This window comes from Zymoseptoria tritici, chromosome 4 (assembly GCF_000219625.1).
Source record: "Zymoseptoria tritici IPO323 chromosome 4, whole genome shotgun sequence".
NCBI classification, from domain to species: domain Eukaryota; kingdom Fungi; phylum Ascomycota; class Dothideomycetes; order Mycosphaerellales; family Mycosphaerellaceae; genus Zymoseptoria; species Zymoseptoria tritici.
Window position 1 is genome coordinate 1,723,507 of NC_018215.1, and position 19,749 is coordinate 1,743,255.

General features: G+C 54.9%; 6 protein-coding genes across 6 annotated transcripts; 3 read left to right on the forward strand and 3 right to left on the reverse strand.

Moving 5' to 3' along the window:
• Positions 1 to 1,099: 1,099 nt before the first annotated feature.
• MYCGRDRAFT_109152 (uncharacterized protein) lies at positions 1,100 to 5,041 on the forward strand (the record flags this gene model as incomplete). The annotated part of the gene is made up of 4 exons (XM_003852982.1): positions 1,100 to 3,679; positions 4,327 to 4,463; positions 4,652 to 4,693; positions 4,972 to 5,041. 4 exons carry the CDS (start codon positions 1,100 to 1,102, stop codon positions 5,039 to 5,041), a joined length of 2,829 nt encoding a protein of 942 aa, XP_003853030.1.
• A 547-nt stretch (positions 5,042 to 5,588) lies between these two features.
• MYCGRDRAFT_71228 (uncharacterized protein) lies at positions 5,589 to 7,198 on the reverse strand (the record flags this gene model as incomplete). Its single annotated transcript, XM_003853331.1, has 2 exons — positions 5,589 to 6,004; positions 6,206 to 7,198. 2 exons carry the CDS (start codon positions 7,086 to 7,088, stop codon positions 5,589 to 5,591), a joined length of 1,299 nt encoding a protein of 432 aa, XP_003853379.1.
• A 427-nt stretch (positions 7,199 to 7,625) lies between these two features.
• Positions 7,626 to 12,279, reverse strand: MYCGRDRAFT_109154 (uncharacterized protein; the record flags this gene model as incomplete). The annotated part of the gene is made up of 8 exons (XM_003853330.1): positions 7,626 to 8,777; positions 8,843 to 9,427; positions 9,487 to 9,566; positions 9,640 to 10,118; positions 10,172 to 10,278; positions 10,446 to 10,506; positions 10,841 to 10,895; positions 11,085 to 12,279. The coding sequence occupies 8 exons, from the start codon at positions 12,277 to 12,279 to the stop codon at positions 7,626 to 7,628; spliced, it is 3,714 nt and encodes a 1,237-aa protein (XP_003853378.1).
• An 860-nt stretch (positions 12,280 to 13,139) lies between these two features.
• Positions 13,140 to 14,550, forward strand: MYCGRDRAFT_99952 (uncharacterized protein; the record flags this gene model as incomplete). Its single annotated transcript, XM_003852983.1, has 2 exons — positions 13,140 to 14,172; positions 14,225 to 14,550. 2 exons carry the CDS (start codon positions 13,200 to 13,202, stop codon positions 14,548 to 14,550), a joined length of 1,299 nt encoding a protein of 432 aa, XP_003853031.1.
• Positions 14,551 to 15,130: 580 nt separating this feature from the next.
• Positions 15,131 to 17,524, forward strand: MAM3 (uncharacterized protein; the record flags this gene model as incomplete). Its single annotated transcript, XM_003852984.1, has 2 exons — positions 15,131 to 17,149; positions 17,285 to 17,524. The coding sequence occupies 2 exons, from the start codon at positions 15,131 to 15,133 to the stop codon at positions 17,522 to 17,524; spliced, it is 2,259 nt and encodes a 752-aa protein (XP_003853032.1).
• Positions 17,525 to 17,777: 253 nt separating this feature from the next.
• Positions 17,778 to 19,715, reverse strand: MYCGRDRAFT_109156 (uncharacterized protein; the record flags this gene model as incomplete). Its single annotated transcript, XM_003853329.1, has 1 exon — positions 17,778 to 19,715. The coding sequence occupies one exon, from the start codon at positions 19,686 to 19,688 to the stop codon at positions 17,778 to 17,780; it is 1,911 nt and encodes a 636-aa protein (XP_003853377.1).
• Positions 19,716 to 19,749: the final 34 nt, after the last annotated feature.

A 19,749-nucleotide genomic window follows, 5' to 3' on the forward strand; every position in this document is an offset into this window, starting at 1 on the left:
CTCGCCAATGGTCACTCGAGCGAACGTGCAGTGCCTGGTCCACCAGCGGGGAGAACGGTCGGCAGAAGTTTGTTGATGCAGCGTTGACTGGCATTGGTGGGTGGATGAAGCTGGCAGCGGCTCGAGTCAGGACCTGCAGTGTGGTTCCCGAGCTAGTCCATTGAAACTGACACATGCCACATAGATTTGTGAAGCCACCACCGTCAAGTTTGGTGGAGAGCTGCTGGTGTTGTTGGGCCTGCATGCCGAATGTTTGCGCTTGGAGAAGTCAGTCGGACGAAAGAGTTGAATTGTGGCTGATGAAGTGAGTGTGATGGAGCGTGGAAGGGTCATTTGCGATGAAACGTGATAGGAACGTGTGCAGTGGTGGTACGAGATACTTCGTACAGCCAAGACACGAGTGCAGTAGACACTCATGGACCAAATCGTCGCGATGATGAAAGTAGTTTGTAGGATACCTCCGTTGTCTTTGCCTCGGAACGCGTTCTTCTTCTGGGCAATGGCCATGATCAGTCTCTCGCCAGTTCGGCTTTCCCCTTCGGTATCTCAGTCAGACTTCTCCACAACGTTGATCATGTTCATCATCGGAGTGCGGAGCTGGAGTGCTGAGAGCTTTTCCACCGTCAAACCTGGTACGAATACCAACCGCTTGACGCTGACATTGATGATCGTCTCTTGGTCTGCTGTCGCTGAGTCGTGGTGTGTTCACCAAAAGAGGAGCTCGAGCCATGACGTGAGAGGAACCGATCTCAGATCGAAGATCGAGAACGAAAGCCGAAAGTCTGATCGAGAGACGGAGACGGAGACGGAGCGAAGGGAGACGGGATACGGGAGACGGGAGACGGGAGACGGGAGACGGGAGTGAGTAAGCAGCCTCCCCTCTCGCTTCGTCCTACGGTAAGGCTCCAAAGTTCATGCCTGGAGTTCACGGCATCGCGTCGCGTCGTCTTGTCACAATACTCACAACTCGGGCTTCCTCTGCGGACAGACAGACGTCCTGTGCTTCCTACTCTATTGCTCTGCCAATGCTGCGTCCCATACTACTACGAACTCCCTGACCGGCCTCCATTCTACCTGACCTCTCGATCCACGCGCCGACATGTATCTCCCACGCCAGCAGATCGCACAACTATACATCCACCTGACCCGGAGCACGCACCCATCCTCAGCACCCGTCTTGATTCTCACCTCTCTCACCGTAGACAGCCTATGCGCGACACGAATCCTCGCCAGCCTGCTCAAGCGCGACTTCATCCCGCATACCATTGTGCCTGTCGCCGGCTACTCGGACCTCCAACGCGCTGGACTCGAACAGGTCGTGCCACTTTCCCGTCCGGCTGGCGGCGATGGCGGTCTAGTCGTGTGCTTGGGCCTGGGGGGTGCTGTTGCTTTGGAGGAGGTCCTTGGTCTGGAAGGTGGAGAATCTGGGATTGAAATATGGGTTATTGACTCTCACCGGCCATTGAACCTCGACAATGTCTTTGGGAATCTAGCAGCCGCAAAACAACATGCAATTGTCGAAAGACCAGGCGTACGGGAAGGACAAATCCTTACAGGTTACAAGCCTGGAAAAGGTGGAGTGATCATATGGGACGATGGTGATCTGGAGGCAGATTTACAACATGAAAAGGAGGCATACTTCGCGCTGCAGGACATGCCGGAGATTACAGAGGATGATTTATTGCATGACGACGACGATGATGATGACGAGGAGGAGGAAAACCGTCCGGTGGACTCGGACGAAGCCAAGGATTCGCCTGGAAGCGGGCAGAAACGGAAGAGGGACGACTCTTTGGACGACTCCGATAGCGAGTCTTCGGATCTTGACGAGGAGCAAGGTCGGGCCCGACGACGGCGTCGAAGTAACTCGCGATCGTCGATACCCATCCCTTCATCACCTGGCGGCAACCCACTCTCAGCGCAAGTTGACATCAATTCTACACCTCCTCCAATAGCATCATCACCTCCCAAAAGGAAGGAACTGTCGACCAAGCAATTGCGAAAGCAGCTCCTCAAGCTACGGCGCAAGCATGAAGCAACACTAGACAAATACTATGACCTGGGTACGCATGCCGCAGAACCTGTCAGCAGCATGCTTTACTCACTTGCCTCTGAGCTCGGTCGGGAAGACAACGAACTGTTATGGCTGGCCATCGTCGGCGTAAGCTCGATGACCACGTCACCTTCTGGTCCTGGCAAGCGAGCAAATCAGATCCGCCTTGTACTGCAAGACGAAGTCCGCCGTCTGAACCCAATTCCAGACTCCGAATTGCAAAGATCACAAAGCGTGGAAGCTATTATCCCAACGACAGCAAGAAGTCCAACAGATACCAGCATTCGATTGTCACCAGAACCTCGCTTCCTGCTCATCCGGCATTGGAGTTTGTATGATTCAATGCTACATTCGCCATACCTGGCAACCCGACTACACGTCTGGTCAGATGTAGGGAAGAAGCGGCTTCACAAACTTTTGGCCAAGATGGGAGTCAGCTTGCAGGAAGCCGGCAAAGGATATCTGCACATGGACTCCGAGTTGAAGCGCACTCTACGAAAACGAATATTGAAGTTCGCCGAGCAGTACAATCTCGATGGCCTCGTACCCGGCGACAATGGCCGTGGTGGAATGGAAGGCTGGGGCTTCGTCCGATCGTGGGGATGGAGAGGCACTCTGAGTGCTGAAGATGTCGCTGTAGTCGTGGGTGCAATTCTCGAAGTCGGCATCGACACGGATATCACTTCCAGCTTCATACTCGGTGCCCGCTCTGCCCCCGAACCGACCTACAATGCCCGCGTGCGCACCCTTCCCACACCACCTCACTCATCCGACGACGGACAAGAGCAAGACACCTCAGCACCCGACGTACCCGACTACGTCACACGCCGCTTCTTCCGCGCCTACGACTCCCTTGCGCCTGGGAAGGGCCTCGCCACAATGCTCGAAAACTTGCCCGCCGCTCAGAACCTCTACAAAGCCATTTTAAGAATGGGCTCCGCCCTCATCAATAAACGCCAAATCCGCCACCTCCGCGCCTTTCGCATGGCAGTCGTAAAAGAAGGCCCAGACGTCCCACTCTTCACCCACCCGGGTGCCCTCGTCCGACTCGCAGCGTGGGTCGGCGAAGCGGTAGCCGTACTCGAAGGCGAAAAAGGCCGGCGAGCGAACAAACGCCATAACGAAGCGCTAGTGCTCGGCGCACTGGATGAAAGTCGAGGAGTGTACGTCGTCGTTGGCACGGGCGGCGGGAATGGCTGGAATGGAAGCGGCAAGGCGATTCGCTCGAAAGCGGAGATTAAAGAGCGGGAGGAGAAGAAGAAGCGGAAAGCGGCGGATCAGGCGGCGAGGAAAGCGGAGCAGTCGAGGAAGAGGGAGGAACAGCGACGACTGAGGAAGGAGCGGAACGCGGCGAATGGATTGTTGGACTCGGATGATGAGTCTGAGTCGGAAGTGGAGACGGAGTCGGAGGGTGAGGAGACGAGTGACTCGGATGAGTCGGACGGGGAGGAGGAGGGTGGTAAGAAGAAGAAGATGCAGGGGTTCAATCGTTTTGGGCAGGCATTTCAGGAGGTTGTGGAGGAGACGGGGTCGAGGGTGAGGATCGATTCGTTTGAGCATAGTGTTGTCGAGGTGAAGAAGGAGGATCTGGCAGGGTTCTTGGAGGCGTTGAGTTTGAAGAGTGTGGTAGGATGAGGTGACGATATACGTTCGTTGTTCAACTCGGCCGTCACAAAGACTGTGTTCCCGTGCGCTGTGGACTTCCATGTTGCTGTCATGCGACGCTCGACGCCCTGGTCTGGTCTGAGGAGGCCGCTCTCGCCTTGTGTGAGATCTGGTACGCTAGTTGCCTTCACGAACTGTTGTACGCTCATGACTGCATGGACCTCCGAGCGCGGGCTTGGTGCCTTTGAGCTTCGAGGAGGCCTCCTCAGCCTTGTTTAGTACGACGTACTCCGATGCCGCAAGTCCACCACTCCAGCTGGCTCGCAAGGCATTCGCCGTGTTCGAATGGAGCGCTCAAGGGCTGCAGATATACGCTGCCTCTCGAGGCAATGTCTACAGTCAGACGACCGGTTTTGACCAAGGCATTGACGCCCTGCGCGGGAGGCCTCCATGCGTCACCCTCCAGGCGTCGTGGCTTTGGGAGGAACGGAGGGTATATATACTGCACCTGGGTCCGTCAATCTGATCGGCGAGAGTCTCGACAGCCACATCTCCACCCAAAATCTCCATCACAAATTTCCTCGCTTTCCGACTGAGGCAAATCAAGGCATACGAAGCATTTACCACCACGCATCAAAGCAACACAACTGCTTCCACCCTCTCGACAGACCAAACTCACCACCTACAAAATGTCTCTCGCCATCGGCGGCGCAGGTCTAGGAATCCTCTTCGAGCGCGTGAGGGAGATGCTCCAGGACTCCAACCAGGGAAAGTCCAAGAAGTCGAAGTCGTCGAAGACGTCCAGGTACGATGAGGATCGGTCGAAGAGATCTGGAAGGAGGAGCGAGGGAGGTCGGAGAGGATATACGAGGGATGGAGGAGAAAGGACCGGTTGGTAGAGGTGGAATGGGAAGATGAATGTGTCGATGATAAGCGGAATGGGAGGGTCGTGGTTGGCATTCTCTGTTCTGTTGCTGTATTCTTGATGCGTAGAGAATTGTCAGCGAGACACGCGGGTCACCTTCCGCTTAGAATGTACGTTCGTTGAGATAGATATCGTAAAGTACTGCCATGCTAACATGTAGACAACCCTCCCTCTTACTCCAGCCTACCACAACGCCCGTAAATAATATCGTAAGGGATCATAACTCACACGTGTGAAGAACCCTCCCTTGTACGCCAGCCCACCGCAACTCCCATAACATATATCAATATTCTCCTTGTAAGCCATCACTTCGTGTTGAAAAATGCCGCAATCGTATCCTTCTCCGCCTGCGGTGTCTTCACCTGCGGTGCAGCCTTCTTTGGTGTAGGCTCGCTCACTTCGTCCTCGCGAAGCAAATTGGCGATGGCTTGGTGATCATCAATCTCGCCTCGAAGTAACTGTACGGATCGTCGAGTGCCCAACGGCATGGTTCTCTTGATCGCTGCTCAGAAGTAGCTCATGGAATCTGATCGAGCCATCTTGGGATAGGTGATGAAGAAGAGGAATAGCAAGTGCCGGCGGCGGAAGCGAGTAGTCCCGGTAGAACTTCGGCAGCCGCCATGGAGAACAGTCGCTGACCTGTACGGCTAAAGAAGATGGCATGTCAACGCACATCAAGAATTGCAATCAACCCGGCGTGCCAGCGTAACTGTACGACTACCTAAGCCGGCATGCCAACGTACATGTACGGCCATGTAAGCGTGCAGGTACGGCTTCCGAGGCGTACATGCCGGTGACATGTACCGTCAAATTAAGCCGCCAGGTCAGCGTACTTGGACGCGTCCATAGCAGGTCTATCTACACGACCTGTACGCCTACCTAGACACTTCATTGGCATGTCCGACCACCATCACATCCACCTCCGGTGTGCAGTACTTGTCCCAGCAACTCAGTGAATCAAACCTCTAAACTCCATCGCTAAACTCGCATGATCCCACCACGACATCACTTCCCACTCATCAACCCAAAGAAGCTGCTCTTCTTAGGCTTCACCGCCGGCGGTCTCTGTCCCGGTCCACCACCTCCACTCATGACCACTCCATTCGCCCCACTCATGACCAACGCACTCGAACTCGCACTCCCACTCCACGGCGGCCTTGCCTGTCCATACGAGCCCTGCGCCGAAGCCGGTCGTCTCAATCTCGGATCCACCACCGGCTGCTGCTGCGGGATCCTCAACTGCGAGCTGTTCGCCTGTCCTTGCGTGCCATAAAGCCGTCGCAGACGTTCTGTCTCCCGTTCTACTTCCGCGGCCTTCTTCCTCGCTTGCTTCGCTTCTTCCTCCACGACTTTCAACAAGCGTTTCCGCTCGGCTTCGTCGGCTTTTTCGCGTTCCTTTTTTCGTCGAGCGGCGGCTTTGGCTTCTGAGTCGGCAAGAGCTTTAAGGCGGGCGGTTTCGGCGTCGAGTTCCCATTGAGAGCGGGCGTCGGGCATGGGCGGTGGGGGAGGATGTGAAGCATTCGCTACAGGGCGTGGAGGCTGTCGAGGCGGTTGTTGTGGTTGGGGTGATGTCTGTAGTCGCGGGAGAGAATTTCGGTGCAGGACATTGGGAGCTGGAGTACGAGGTGGCGGCGGAGCAGCAATTCCAGCCTTCGGCGGGCTGACGACTTTCCTGCCTCCGCCAGACAGCTTCCTTTCCTCTGGCAATTCAGAAATGTTGAACACCTCCTTCATCTCGCTCTGTCCTTTGATTCCAAAATACAAGTCCTTGATCACCACTGCTCCAAGTAGCAACGCCACCTCCAGACCCTTCGGATCCTCCATGTCCTCCAACACCCTCCCCAGGTTCGACTCGTAGATCGTCATCTCGCGCATGCTCCTCCACAACGCAATTGCAATGTCCGGGTCGCGGTGTTTACTCTTCTTGGCCGCGACTGTATCCGTACTCTTGCCCGTCATGAAACACGTCAAATCTTTGCTCAGCTTCCCTTCCCTTCTCCACACAAAGTTGACTTTCGGCGTGATGGCCAAACTCGCGGGATCCGACTGTCCTCGATCCAGATTCGAGGCTGAAGGTGTCCGAAAGCTCGTCTGTGGCATGGCAAACTCATAACTATCCGACGCTCCCCACTTCCCTTCCTTCACCTCTACCCTCACCTGTTGCTCCGGGTTGTACAGCTGCACGACGAACTCATTCGGCAATAATGGCACAGGCGGCGGTGTGATGCCATTATTCCGTCTGATCTCCTCGGCGTTGAGTGTAGGCTGTGACCAGGCTGGACGAACGAGGACTTCTCCAAAGAGCACGCTGGGGTTGTAGGCGTCGAAGAGCGCAGCGGCGTAGACGTTTCGATGGGCGGGCAGTTGCGAGGTCGGGTCGGAATTTTGGATCACGTAGAAAGGAGAGGGCTCGCTGCCGTGGTGAGAGAGGTAAATGTCGCGGTGGTGAGGGATCTTTGTGGCGGAGGGCTTGAGAAAGAAGGCGGGAAGGTTTTCGTCGAGCATTGTCGGTGTTGGCGATGGCTAGTCGAACGATGTCGTCCGTTGTTGGTATCGAGATTCAAGTCATGACTTTCCTCCGGGAGAAAAGGAGAGGTCAGGTGGGAAGAACATGAGTTCGCAGGAGGCCGCCAGCAGGCATGGCAGTGGTACGAATAAAGATGTCTTGTGGTTGGTCGTGTGAGGCTGGCTGCGGCTGCGGCTCGTGGTTGCGCGTGAAAGTGACGAATGACTTCTATATCGGGACACTTGGCAGGGCTTCCTTTGTTCGATGCCAACCGAAAAAGAACCTCACCTCGACCTCACTTGAACGTGCATTATGCTTGTCGGAGGACGTCGTCATACTACCGCGAAACCTTCTACCTGATTGTGGATGCCTGATGCCGGATGCCGAGACCATTCACCCAATTCCCAGAGACAGAAAGAAACCTCCTCGTCCTCAGGCAACCGAATTCTCCTGCAGCACAGCCTTGTTCCATGCTCATGCCGAAAACATCATGCCATCATAGTCTGTTCAAAGACGCGTACCTCTGCTCCACTCTTTCACTCCACCTCAAACATGCTCTCAGCGTCGGTCCATCCGTAGGCATGCTTGAGACGACGACCAAAAGTCCTCACCATGGGCCTCGGAATCTTGTTCCCCCTCCTCACCTCCTTGGGTTCATGAAAGCTGATGCTCCTAGTCACGTGGACCTTTCTGAATTCCTCGGCGCAAGGTTGGAAGTGCCAGACACTACCGTACAGCTTCTCTGGTTTGAGGCCGATGGCGTCCATGGCGGACAGGAAGTCGTCCCAGGCGATTTCGCGGCAAGGCTGATTGGCGGACATGGTGGTCGGAAGCAGAGAGCAGAAGACGTTGAACGCCTTTTGCTTGATCTTCACTTTCGGTGTGGCGACCTCTTCTGGCTCGACAGGTGCAGCATCGTCCGCCACGGTTCTCGGGTGGTGTGCTCCAGCGATGACCCCACGAGTCTTGACCTTCTCCTTCGCAGGCGTTGGCGTGAACTTCGATCGAGTAGGACTGTCGTATGCACGATACACATTAACATTGGGGTCAACTTCACCAAGTATCTTGGTAGGCGTCTTGCGGGTGGGTGTTTCCGGCTCTTGCCATGGCGGAGTTCTGTAGATGGTTCGAGGCTCGAATGCTCGAATTCGCATGATTTTCTGCAGGTCAAGGCCCACCTCTTCCTTGATCTCGCCTTCGATATGACCCCAGAAATCGTCCAGAGACTTCTCAGCTCGTCGCATCTTCTCCACGTTGGCTTTCGTGCGTGCTTTGTCGGCCGGATATTCAAAGTCGCTGTCGGAAGGATCGCAGAATCTCCTCGTCGTCTGAGGAGAAATCGTTGGAATACCGGTGACCAGCTTGCCGAGGGTGGTGTCAACCTTGTTCATACGCTGACCTTGCCTCGTCAAGCGCTCGTTCCACTCCATAGCTCCCACAGTGTCGTACCACGGCTGTAGCGACAGGATAGCCTTGATCAGCTCGCACAGTAAAGCGAGGTCGGAGAAATGCTCGACAATCCATGAGTCCAGGTATTGGGTAGCATCATCATCGTTGTCCAGCATGTACTGCACCTCTTCCACCAGCTTCTGCAAGCGATGCAGACCGCACATGTATTCATCGAAGATCGACTGGAACAGATTGTGCACTCGTTGTTGTCCATCCGAGGCTTTGATGCTGGCAATAGCCTAAAGTTGAGAGGTCAGTGTGTTCAAGACAAAGACGAAGTACTTGGTCGCTTGGGCGCCCTTACCCAGTCTTTCACGCCTTCCTTGTCCAGGAATATGTTAGAAATGTTCCTCAACCTTGGCGAATTCGGGATTCCATCTTTCAGGATGCTGGTTTCGATGATCACCAGAGTCTTGACTATGCAGCTCATCGCCGTCCATTTGTGGGCGTCTTCGTCGGCTAGACGGACTTTGTCCTCATTCGCACGGCCCATCTGTACGTCCATTGGGTCCATGAACTCCAGCTTCCTGTAGATGTCGTCCCAGACCAGCAAAGCCGTAAATGCATCTTGGACGGCACGCGGCGCGACATCCTTAGCGCAGCTGAAGCAGAAGCAGGCGTCTTTCCCGCGGTCGAACCTGTCACTGTGCTCTCTCCACTCGCGGACATGGTTGATGAAGTAGCCCGGATCTTCTTTCAGCGAGTAGACATGGTCTTCCGCTGCGGACCGGCGACCGCCCACAAGCATCTTCAGACGCTCCAGATTGAGCTTTTGTGGGTTCTTGTATGATGCTTCGAGTGCGTGGGTTGTGACGTTCTCCCATTCAGTCGTACGCGGTACTGGCATATCAGGCTCGGGTTGATGCGGAGCCAAGAAGAGCATAGCAGGCTGGAAATCGGAGTTCGGTCAGCTATAGTTGATCTGTAGCATTTGGTATGGATTCTCACCTCGACATCGTGCAAGATGAGCTTCGCACAGGCAAGAAGGAATCGATAGATGCCATGTTGAATCTCCAGAGTGACGAGACCTACCGAGGGGTTGAAGTGTCAGCTGTAGCGTGCAACAAGAGTTGTCGAGGAGAACGAAGCACTCAGTCTTACCTTCAGTTGCGGGTCGAATGTGTTTGAACTTCAGCTTCTTGACCAGCCTAAGCTTGTCTGGATCCACGACCGTGGCGTACTTGGCAGGTGAGCACCGGGACTGAACGACCATGCATAGCTCTTCGATGGGATTGTCTTCGAGAAAGTGCGAGGCGCAGCAGAAGTCTTGGTCGCCGATGCCAAGCGAAAGTACATCATCGTCGAAGCCAAACCCGACATGAGCGCGATCGAAGTCGGCTGCGCGGTGGATGTCGGGCAAGGTTCGACCGCGCGAGTTGAGGAACAGAAGTAGCAAGTGTCGCTGCACGAGATCTTCGAGGTTGATGTACGGCCACAAGAACGCCTCCGATCGCATGGTGCGCGCACGCGAGATCTGCTTCTTGGACTCACGAAAGTTCGCAAAGTCCGGACGGTGGGTGGTAGAGATATCGGGCCAGGCCTTGAGTAGGACGTCTCGTCGCTGTTTGACGTTCTTCTTCCTGTACGAGCGGTCAGTATACGCTCGTGTAATTTATACAGCAGGGCGGCTCACATCCATCGCTTCTGCAACGTGCCTTCGAACCGCTTAATGATGGCGTTGAGCTGTGTCCAGTCACGGAAGATGGCGAAGGAGAATCGCTGTGCTGCTTCTCTGGTCTCCTCGATAGTCAAAGTCGCAGGAATGGGGAGGTCATGTCCGGCTCTGAATCGACAGCACTTGCAACCGAGTTTGTCTGGTGGAGACGTCAGCTTGAACGGTCGCCAATAGTATCCTCGATGAAGTCCGTTTGCACTCACGGTCTTCGCCCAGCTCTTCACCTTCGTACTGTATCGAAATGTATGGCCGCGTCGCCATGCTCGCTGCTCTTCACAGTCACGATGACTGCGCTGAGTGGTGGGTGTGAGTGAAGTTGTCAATGGAAGTGAGGTGGTGAAGTCGGGATCTGAAGAGGAAGCTGCTGGAGATGAAGCGAAGCGAACGCGCCAAGGGTCAAGACGGGTGTGTGCATCTGCGACGTGTCGATTTTGATTGATGAGGGGATTAAAAGACGTTGCTCATACCGTGTTCGAGAAGATCGGAATCGGGTCCTTCCCCTCTTTCTTTGAAGGTGATGCCATTGAATCACATACCGGGGTCCGCTCTAGAGACAATTTGAGGACCTTTAAGAACTTTGCGCCAGGAGAATCGCTAAATTGAGAAGAGTGAGCCGCCGCAGCATACCTTGCCGTGTCACAACCACCCGCATCCCAGGTACGCGTTGCCGTGATCTTCCGTCCTGCCCATAGTGTATCCCTAAACTCGCCGGTATGCCTCGTAAACTCGTTCGCCGTCTGTTGGTCGGTCCCTCAACGGCGACTTCCGCCTCCTCCACCACCGCTCCTCCGACCTCCACCTCCACTTCCGCCATTGTTACTTCTACCTCCACTGCCACCTCCGCTGTTACCGCCACCTCCGCTATTATTACCTCCACTATTACCACCTCCACTGTTATTATCTCCACCGCCGCCCAAAAGCCCAGCCAAAGCACCACCACTACCTCCATTGCCCCCTATTTTGTTCTTCAACAAGCTCAAGACCATAGGCGCGACAATAGGTGCGAACATAGCATAGTGCTTTTGCCCTTGCTGCACCAAAGGTCCAATATCATACTTGCCCAACTTCATTTCTTTCTTGGGCTCCTCTTCTCTGCGTCGGTCCCTATCCCGATCCCGATCCCGACTCCCACCCCGTCGGTCGTATCTGTCATCGTAATCATCGTCATAGCGTCTCCGATCGCGGTCTCCCCGCCGGCGGTCGTCATCGTAATCATCGTCCCTTCGGTAGTCGTCGCGGCGAGGAGGAGGACGCCTGCGGTCGTCCTCCAAACTACGGGGACGGCGGCGGCGTGGACGATAGTCGTCTTCTTCTTCATCGGAGTAATCGTCGCGACGTCGCGGTCGCCGTTCTGTATTTCTGCGAGCTGGGATTGGCTCCGAACCGTACTCTACGTCTGGAGGTGGACGGCCACTGCGTCTGCGAGGCGGTGGACGAGAGTCCTCATCGTCGTAGTAGGGATCTCGGTTTCGGCGACTCGAGCGTGGTGGTGGTGGTGGTTCCTCATCATCGTAGCCACCGCCTCGACGCCGTCCACCGTCTGAACGTCGTCCTGCGTCTGAAGGAGGATATGGCGGGTTGTCTCGCGGGTCGTCTCGTTCTCGTTCACGATCTCGTTCTCGATCTCGAGGGTCTCGGTCTCGTCGCCTGGGAGGTGGTCCGCGCGAGGAATAGTCGTCGTCTGTCGGGCGTCGTTCCATTTTTTCTTTTGGCCCTCGCTTTCTGTGCTCTTCACCCTCTTCACTCTCGTATCCGTCTCTCATTTCTCGGAAGCGACGGTCTTTTGGGCGATTTTTGCGCTCGAGATCGGGTGCGTTGGATCCCAGATAAGATGCTTCGTCGGGGAATTGTGGAGCTAAGTCTGGTACTCGGCTGCGGGAGCCTTCGCGGCGTAGAGCAGGCTTCAAAGCTTCGCCCATCGGCGGGGGCGGCAGATCCACCGGCGGCTCTTTCGCGCCATGATTGTCGCTCGAGCCGTTGGGATAGGGTGGGGGAGGTATGGACTGGTGACTGTCGTTATGTCGCGTGCGCGGCTGGCGGTCGTCGTCGTCGTGGTGATGCGCCATGGTGTATGTCAGAGTGAAGGAATCGGAGGATGGTGAGTCTTATCAGAGGTGAAGCGGAAGTGCGGCGACTGCGGCGAGTCGAAACACGATGAAGTCAGCTTTCAGGCGTGAAACCCAACGAAAGACAAGACAACCCAGTCGTGGACAAAACGATGTTGGTTCAGACGTGCGAGTAGTAAGGAATATGAATCAGTTCATCATCGTCGTCATCTGCTAAGAAAAGGTCATCTCAATTGACCAGGTCTGTGCTCGCCAACCTGCTTTTGCGCCTGTCGCTTGATGGCAGATGCCCAAGTCTTAAAAAAGCCGCGAGCAGCTGGAGGTCACACCCCCAAAGGCTGACCGCCTGCTCAGTCGGTCGTCATCTGCGAGGCATGACTGACGAAAATCCTCCGGAATCGACTCCAGATAGCTGTCAGAATCAGAGCAGTCTCGCCAACACGAAGTGCCCCCGGATCGACAGACAGCCCGGTAGATCTACCATTGCCGACGTTGAGCGATTCTATGTATTGTGAACATGTCCTTGGAGAGGAAGGATGAACATCGCTGGCGTGCTACGGCGCCTCGAAAAGGTGTAGGCACGATTTCTGCGGCTGATCTGGCTGTGAGCTAGTCTTCAGGCCAATGGCACATATTCATGGAATGAAGGTCGTGCATACAAATGGTCATACCTCCTACTGTGAGCTTTCAAAGGACGACGTTGTTGTAGGACAGGACGATCTCAACCCCACACTGTGCTGCACGAGCGAACCCTGGATGTTCCTCGTATTCAACCTTAGCTCCACCATTAGACACCTTAACACCATCATACCTTCTTGTTGACATACACAACCTTCCGCAATAACGACATTCACATTGGGAACGCCCATGCGACAGTGGGAGACATCATCTCCACAGACTCAGCTCCAGTCTGGCCCACCATGGACGTAGCCTACGATCACATCCAAAAGGACGCCCTTGACCCATCCGAGCAACCCGAAGGCAACACAGAAACACCCCGAGCAAACACAACATCCAACCTGAACACCGAATTCTCACAGGCCTTCAAAGCCGTCTCATCCTCACCCTGGGGCGCGAAACTGAACGGCTGGTTCAGCCAAGCTGTCGAGCAATCATCCACATTCTACCAGGACTTGTCCAAGGAAGTGAGTGAAACATCTACACAAGCAAGCAAAGGACTGTCGCGAGTGGCAGAGGAAGTCGCAAATCGGACAGCTGCGTTGAAACTTGACAGTACTGCGCCAGGACCGGAAGTCCGAGTACCAGGAGAAGAGGCGGTGCCGGGCGTGACTTTCGTCGAGGCTGAAGGAGAAGGGAGCTCACAAGAGAGGTCGGAGAACCTGTCTGCGGACATTGTCAAGGAGGCGGGGAGCCTAGTTGCCTCGTTCCGTTCTACTGCGGCGGCGAGACTAAAGGACCTTCAGAAAGCAGAAGATGCAGCTGATGAGGCATTATTGAAGTTTGGCACGAATATCAGGAGCTTCTTGCGGGATGCGGTCAGTATCACGGCTCCGGAGGATGGTGATGGCAAGACTGCGCTTGGAACGGATGGAGTAGGGAACGAAGTTCTCTTCGAAACGCAGGAGTCAGGGACAGGAAAGAAAGTGTTCCACACTACACGGCTGGATGCGCAATTACACGCAATTCATAGCTCGGCGGGAAGCTTCACGGATGAGCCACAAGGGCAGGAGTGGGAGGAGTGGGAGAAGACATTTGATGTGGAAGCCAGGACGGCAGAGATTGCGAAAGATCTGGAGAAATTCGAGGAGTTGAGACGGGCAATGGAGAGGTTGGTGCCGGAGAAGGTGGACTATAAAACGTTCTGGCTGAGGTATTACTTCTTGAGGAGAGCAGTTGAGGAAGACGAGAAGAGGAGGAGAGAAGTGCTGAAAGGTAAAGCTATTCTCGGTTGATGTACATGAGGATGAGGCTAACGACTCAATAGGCGCAACAGCAGACCCGGAAGAAGAAGTCGCATGGGACGACGATGATGATGAAGAAGACGACAAATCAGCCACACCGAACAAAATTTCCTCCGTGTCACACAAGGCGTCCGCATCTACCACGACCATCACCGCGCCGACGACGACTGACAACGCGACCCTCAAACCGATCTCTCCTAGGAGGAGCGACGAGGAGAATCGAAGCGTGGCGGACTCTGAGGCGAGCTATGATCTGGTATCCGGCGCGACGAGTCGGGCTCAGGGTAGTCCCAAGGAAGCGAAGACTGAAGGCAAGGACGAAAGTGATGATGATGATGATTGGGAGTGAAGAAAGCCGTCGACGAGATCATTGAATGAATGAGTGCTCGATGTCACGCGAGGCGTTGGAACGTTGACTTGGGACACATTTGCTCTGCGATACCTATGATGATGCACATTTTGCTTTTCTATGGCTAGAGACATGCGTCTCACATTGGCATGATGTTTTCAGACTCGCCAAGATTGTGAGTTGGCTTGGTTGTTGGTGGGCAAGCTGAAGCTCCTCAATGAATCGACCAGGGTAGGTGCAGTAGAACTAGAACTAAGTGCGGAGTGACAATGCTGTGGAACACACGATCATCGATGAGTGAGCAGGAGCAATATCGTGATGTCTTGGTTGTACAACATCAATCATGTGGTGATATTATTCTCCTCGACCACGCAGAGCGTCAACAACCCGATGCCAATGACTCTGTCGTCATCCTGAACCTGAGAATCCGACCACAAGGATCGCCGCGCTCACGGCATAACCTGGAAGCTCCTTCACTTCGATCCTTAGCGTCAGGGCCACTTCTGTTTCTCGAGCGATCATCATCACCTTTCCCTCTTCTTACACCGCACAGTCTACTGGGACGAACGCAAGCCTTCGAATGTCTGCGCTGGCTGCTCCTCGAGCTGTCCGCCCCGGCGCTCGCAGCAGCACCAATGCCTTGATCACCGTCCGACCCGCCATCCTGGCCCTAGCACGTCTGCTCTTCGTTCCCCTCGTCAGCGCCGCTCCGATCTTCTCCGCCTTGTCCGCCGCCGACGACGACGACGATGATGCTCCGAAAGATGCGTCCGATCCGAACTTGTGGCTATACCTGGGCGTCGCGATTGCTCTCGTGCTGTTGGGTGGAATCTTCGCGGGTCTGACCATTGCGTTGATGGGACAGGATGAGACGTATTTACAAGTCATTGCCACGTCTGGCGAAGGAAGTGAGAAGAGACATGCGGCGAAGGTGCTGCATTTGCTGGCGAAGGGGAAGCATTGGGTGTTGGTGACGCTGCTGTTGAGCAATGTCATCACCAATGAGACTCTACCCATTGTTCTGGACCGGAGTTTGGGCGGAGGTTGGCCCGCCGTGGTGACGAGTACGGTTTTGATTGTCATCTTCGGTGAAGTTGTACCGCAGTCGATTTGCGTGCGGTATGGACTTTCGATTGGTGCATACATGGCTCCTATTGTCACGGGTTTGATGTGGACTATGGGACCCGTTGCATGGCCGACGGCGAAATTGCTGGACTACCTGCTCGGAGAGGACCACGGAACAATGTACAAAAAGGCGGGATTGAAGACGCTGGTGACTTTGCACAAGACGCTGGGCACGGGTGCTGGAGAGCAATTGATGGAGGACGAGGTGACAATCATCAACAGTGTGCTGGATTTGAAAGACAAGCCCGTTGGAGGTATCATGACTCCTATGCAGGATGTTTTCACCATGAGCGCGGACACGGTGTTAGACGAGAAGATGATGGACACCATACTTTCACAAGGATACTCAAGGATACCCATCTATTCACCGGACAATGGACGAAACTATATTGGCATGCTGCTGGTGAAGATCTTGATCACTTATGATCCCGAAGACTGCAAGCGTGTACGGGATTTCGCTCTAGCCACTCTGCCCGAGACCGCACCACACACATCGTGTCTGGACATTATCAACTTCTTTCAGGAAGGGAAGAGTCACATGGTGTTGGTATCAGACTTCCCAGGCCAGGACAAAGGAGCTCTCGGCGTAGTCACTCTAGAGGATGTCATCGAGGAATTGATCGGCGAGGAGATCATTGACGAATCTGATGTCTTCGTGGACGTCCACAAAGCTATTCGACGTATGCATCCAGCACCGAAACAGCGTTGGGGCAAGAATGGCATGTACCAGGACGATGCCATCAACGATTCTCACTCCGATGACGACGGTAAGGAGGTCGACGAGAACGCACCTCTCATTCCAAAGTCTGGCACCGAGAGCAAACGTCCGAGCCTGGCGAATGGCCAGCAGCACACAACGTTCATGATGCGTCGGAAGTCGAGTGCAGCGTCCTCTCGGGACGTATCCTCCACTCTTGCTGCCGGAGCCAATCCTTCCGCCGTGCCTGTTCGCAGCTCAGCCACGGACATGCGCGAGCATCTCAAGCACCTCGGACCTTCCAATGCAGCCAGCAAACCGCGCGCAACGAAGTACACGTCCGTCAAGATCAAGCCGGGCGTTGGAACAATTCCAGAGAACAAGACCACGACCGGCACCGCAGGAACCACACAGAAACTACAGGGAGAATCTCCTCGACCGACAAGCCAACTCGGCCGCACAACCACCATCTCCACCCCACCTCTCAACGCCATGACCGACCACCCAGCCGTTGATGAAGCGATACAAACTCTCCGCTCCGACTCCCGCGGTGCCTCAGGCGGCGTGGCCGCTGTCTACGGAACCATGAACCACAACGGCCCCGATTCGCCAATCAAACCCTCCGAAAGGAGAATCTCCCAAGTCAGCATGACCGCACAGGAAGCGACTAAACTCGCAGAAGAAAACACCACCGCACCTCCCGCCGCCGGCGTTCCTGAGACCGAATTCAATAACAACGACGACAGCAGCGACCTCAAGATCCCCGAGAAACTCGTCGTCGGGCCGACGGGTAAAGACACCCGCGATGAAAATGGCGATGAAGGCGACGACCGCGTGGGAGAAATGATGACCAATTCCAGCACCACGGATTCCTCGTCCGATCCATCAGGTAGCAACCAACCCAAGTTGAAGAAGAAGTCCTCGGCGAGGTCGGGTAGTATCACGCAGACCACCGTTGAGGGCGTGGGCGGGATGCGGAAGATGGTGTTGGAGGCGACGAGTAGTTCGGATGTGAGTGATGCTGAGGGCAAGGATGGGGTGGCGGTTATGGATGGAGCTGGGGAGGGGGATAGTCCGAATGGAGGGCAGGGTGGAGATAGTGGCAAGAAGAAGAGGAAGAAGAGGGGAAAAAAGAAGAAGGGCGGGGAGTAAGGGGGTGAGAGGGAGGAACGTGTATGCTTAATGGAGGCAAAAGTATCGATGGGGAGGAATGGCTTGTGCATGGTCGAGTGGCATTTGTAAAGTAGCGGAAGGACGCATGGAGTGGGATCACGGAACAACCGAACACATTGACAAGTTGATCTCGTTTGGCACATTGAGGCACGATGCTATTGATGCACGATGCTATTGAGGCACGATGCTATTGATATCGTGTGGTCTACATTCCATCCCTGCCACCCCGTCATCACATCCCATCAAACCCGTCCCCTCTCCTCACCTCAGAAGAAAGCGGCGGCGGAGGCGGCAGACTGAAATCCACCAGACTATCAAATTGCGTCTCCGGCCGTCTCACCCCACCAGCATCCCCGGTCTCCTCATCAGGATTGGAGAACGTCCACGGCGGCATAGGAAACGGCGAGCTGGAGAGTGTGTTGCCTGCCCAGTTATAGGACTTTTGCGGGGATATCGGCGCTGATTGTTGGCCGGAGTTGCGGCGGTCGGACGTTGTCCATTGGGTGGGCATCACGGTGCTGACCTGGGATGGGCGTGGTTGGGTAGTCGGGGGTAGGAGGTTGTCGTTTGCTTCATCATCTGCATTGGATTCTGTACGTTGGTGGATGGAAGTGTCATGCTGATCGTCGTCGTGGTTGTTCTTCTCGCGCGGACTCGCGGGCTCAAGTATTGGTGAGCCGGGGACAGATGGTAGCTCATTGGCGTGGCGGCCATCCTCGTTCGAATCTTGTATTTGGATCGGCTTATCCAAGTCTCCAGACATCACAGCAGCGAGTGCGTGGCCTTCATAGCGGGACGTCTCCGCGACGTCTTCAATTTCCTGCGACGCCTCCACTATAACTTCTGCTATTGGACTCTCGGCAACAAATTCGATCTCTTCTTCGCCCCCCACAACGGAAGCCTCGTCATCATCTTTCGGATGATCATAGAAGCTGACGTATTGAGTCTCGAGTTGTGTCGGTCCATTCCCAAATCTCGCGGCGTCTCGCTCCATGGCCGCACTGACAGGATCAAAGGTCTGAGGGTAGTTCGAGGCTGAGTAGGTGTTCTGCTGGTCTAGATCGTCTTCGACGACCGTACTGTCATCGTCTGCGTCAAATCCGTCATCTCCATCGTTGTTATCGTTGTCCTCGCCCAGGTCATCGTCCAGATCGTCCATATCTAGGTCATCATCGGAATCCTGCACCGTGATCGTGCGCTTGAGCGTCCTGGACTCGGGCTTGAGATCGGGAGCAGGCGGCAATACAAGCGTCACGTCTTCTGGATCCTCCTCGATATCCGAGTCGTCACTTTCGGAGTCGTGTATCGTGTTGGTCCGCGCTAAACGACGTGCTGATGAGACTTTCAAAGGCCGCTTCAGAGGCGATGGGGATTCCCTTGCTGTAACATAACTCTGCGACTTGTCCAGTACTCTACGGTTGCAGCTTCGCTCTTTCAGTGGCGATCTGGCGAATTCCATCCAAGCGCCGCTCCTATGCACCGAAAGTTGCACACTGGAAGGAGTATTCGAAGACGGGATGACAGTCTTTAAGATCTTCTGCGGCGTTTTGAATGTCATCGCGGAATTGGCAGTAGTCGGTCGTGTTGTCTCGTGTCCGGGTGACGATGGATGTACGGTATACTCCTCGTGTAAACTCTGCGCACTTGACGATGGCTCCGAGTCCGGTATCCTCTGGCTTGAAAGAGGAGTCTCTTCGATCACTTGGCGCAAGTCCATAGCAATCGCTTGTGTGTCACGAGTGTCGCCGCCGTTGAAATCCTTGATCACGACCGGATTACTCCAGCGGTTCCCCTTCTTGTCGCTACCGTATCTCATCTTCGACATCTCGACGTCGCTCCATTTCTGAGTCAAACTTGACTGATCTGGTGCTCTTGGAGTATCCTTTAGCTTGCGCTTCTTCTTTGGCCTTGACTCCGCGATATCCTCTTCCTCGCATTCATCCTTTTCAGAATCCGAGACTGTTCTTCGACTGCTAGAAGGAAGATCGCCGAACTCCAGTTGAGTCAAGGTTGACTGCTTCTTCAAAGCCAGTAACGAGGGGCGAGTTTGTCCAGATCGGAGGGTCCGTCGCGTGCCTGGGATCCTGCTCTGCTTTGGTGCCGGAGCCAGTCGCTGGTGTGTACTCTCCTTGAGCTTGGCCATGTTGATTGAGTGTGTGTTGAAGACGAGGAGTGCGACTCGCTGGACTTGCTGGACTCGCTGA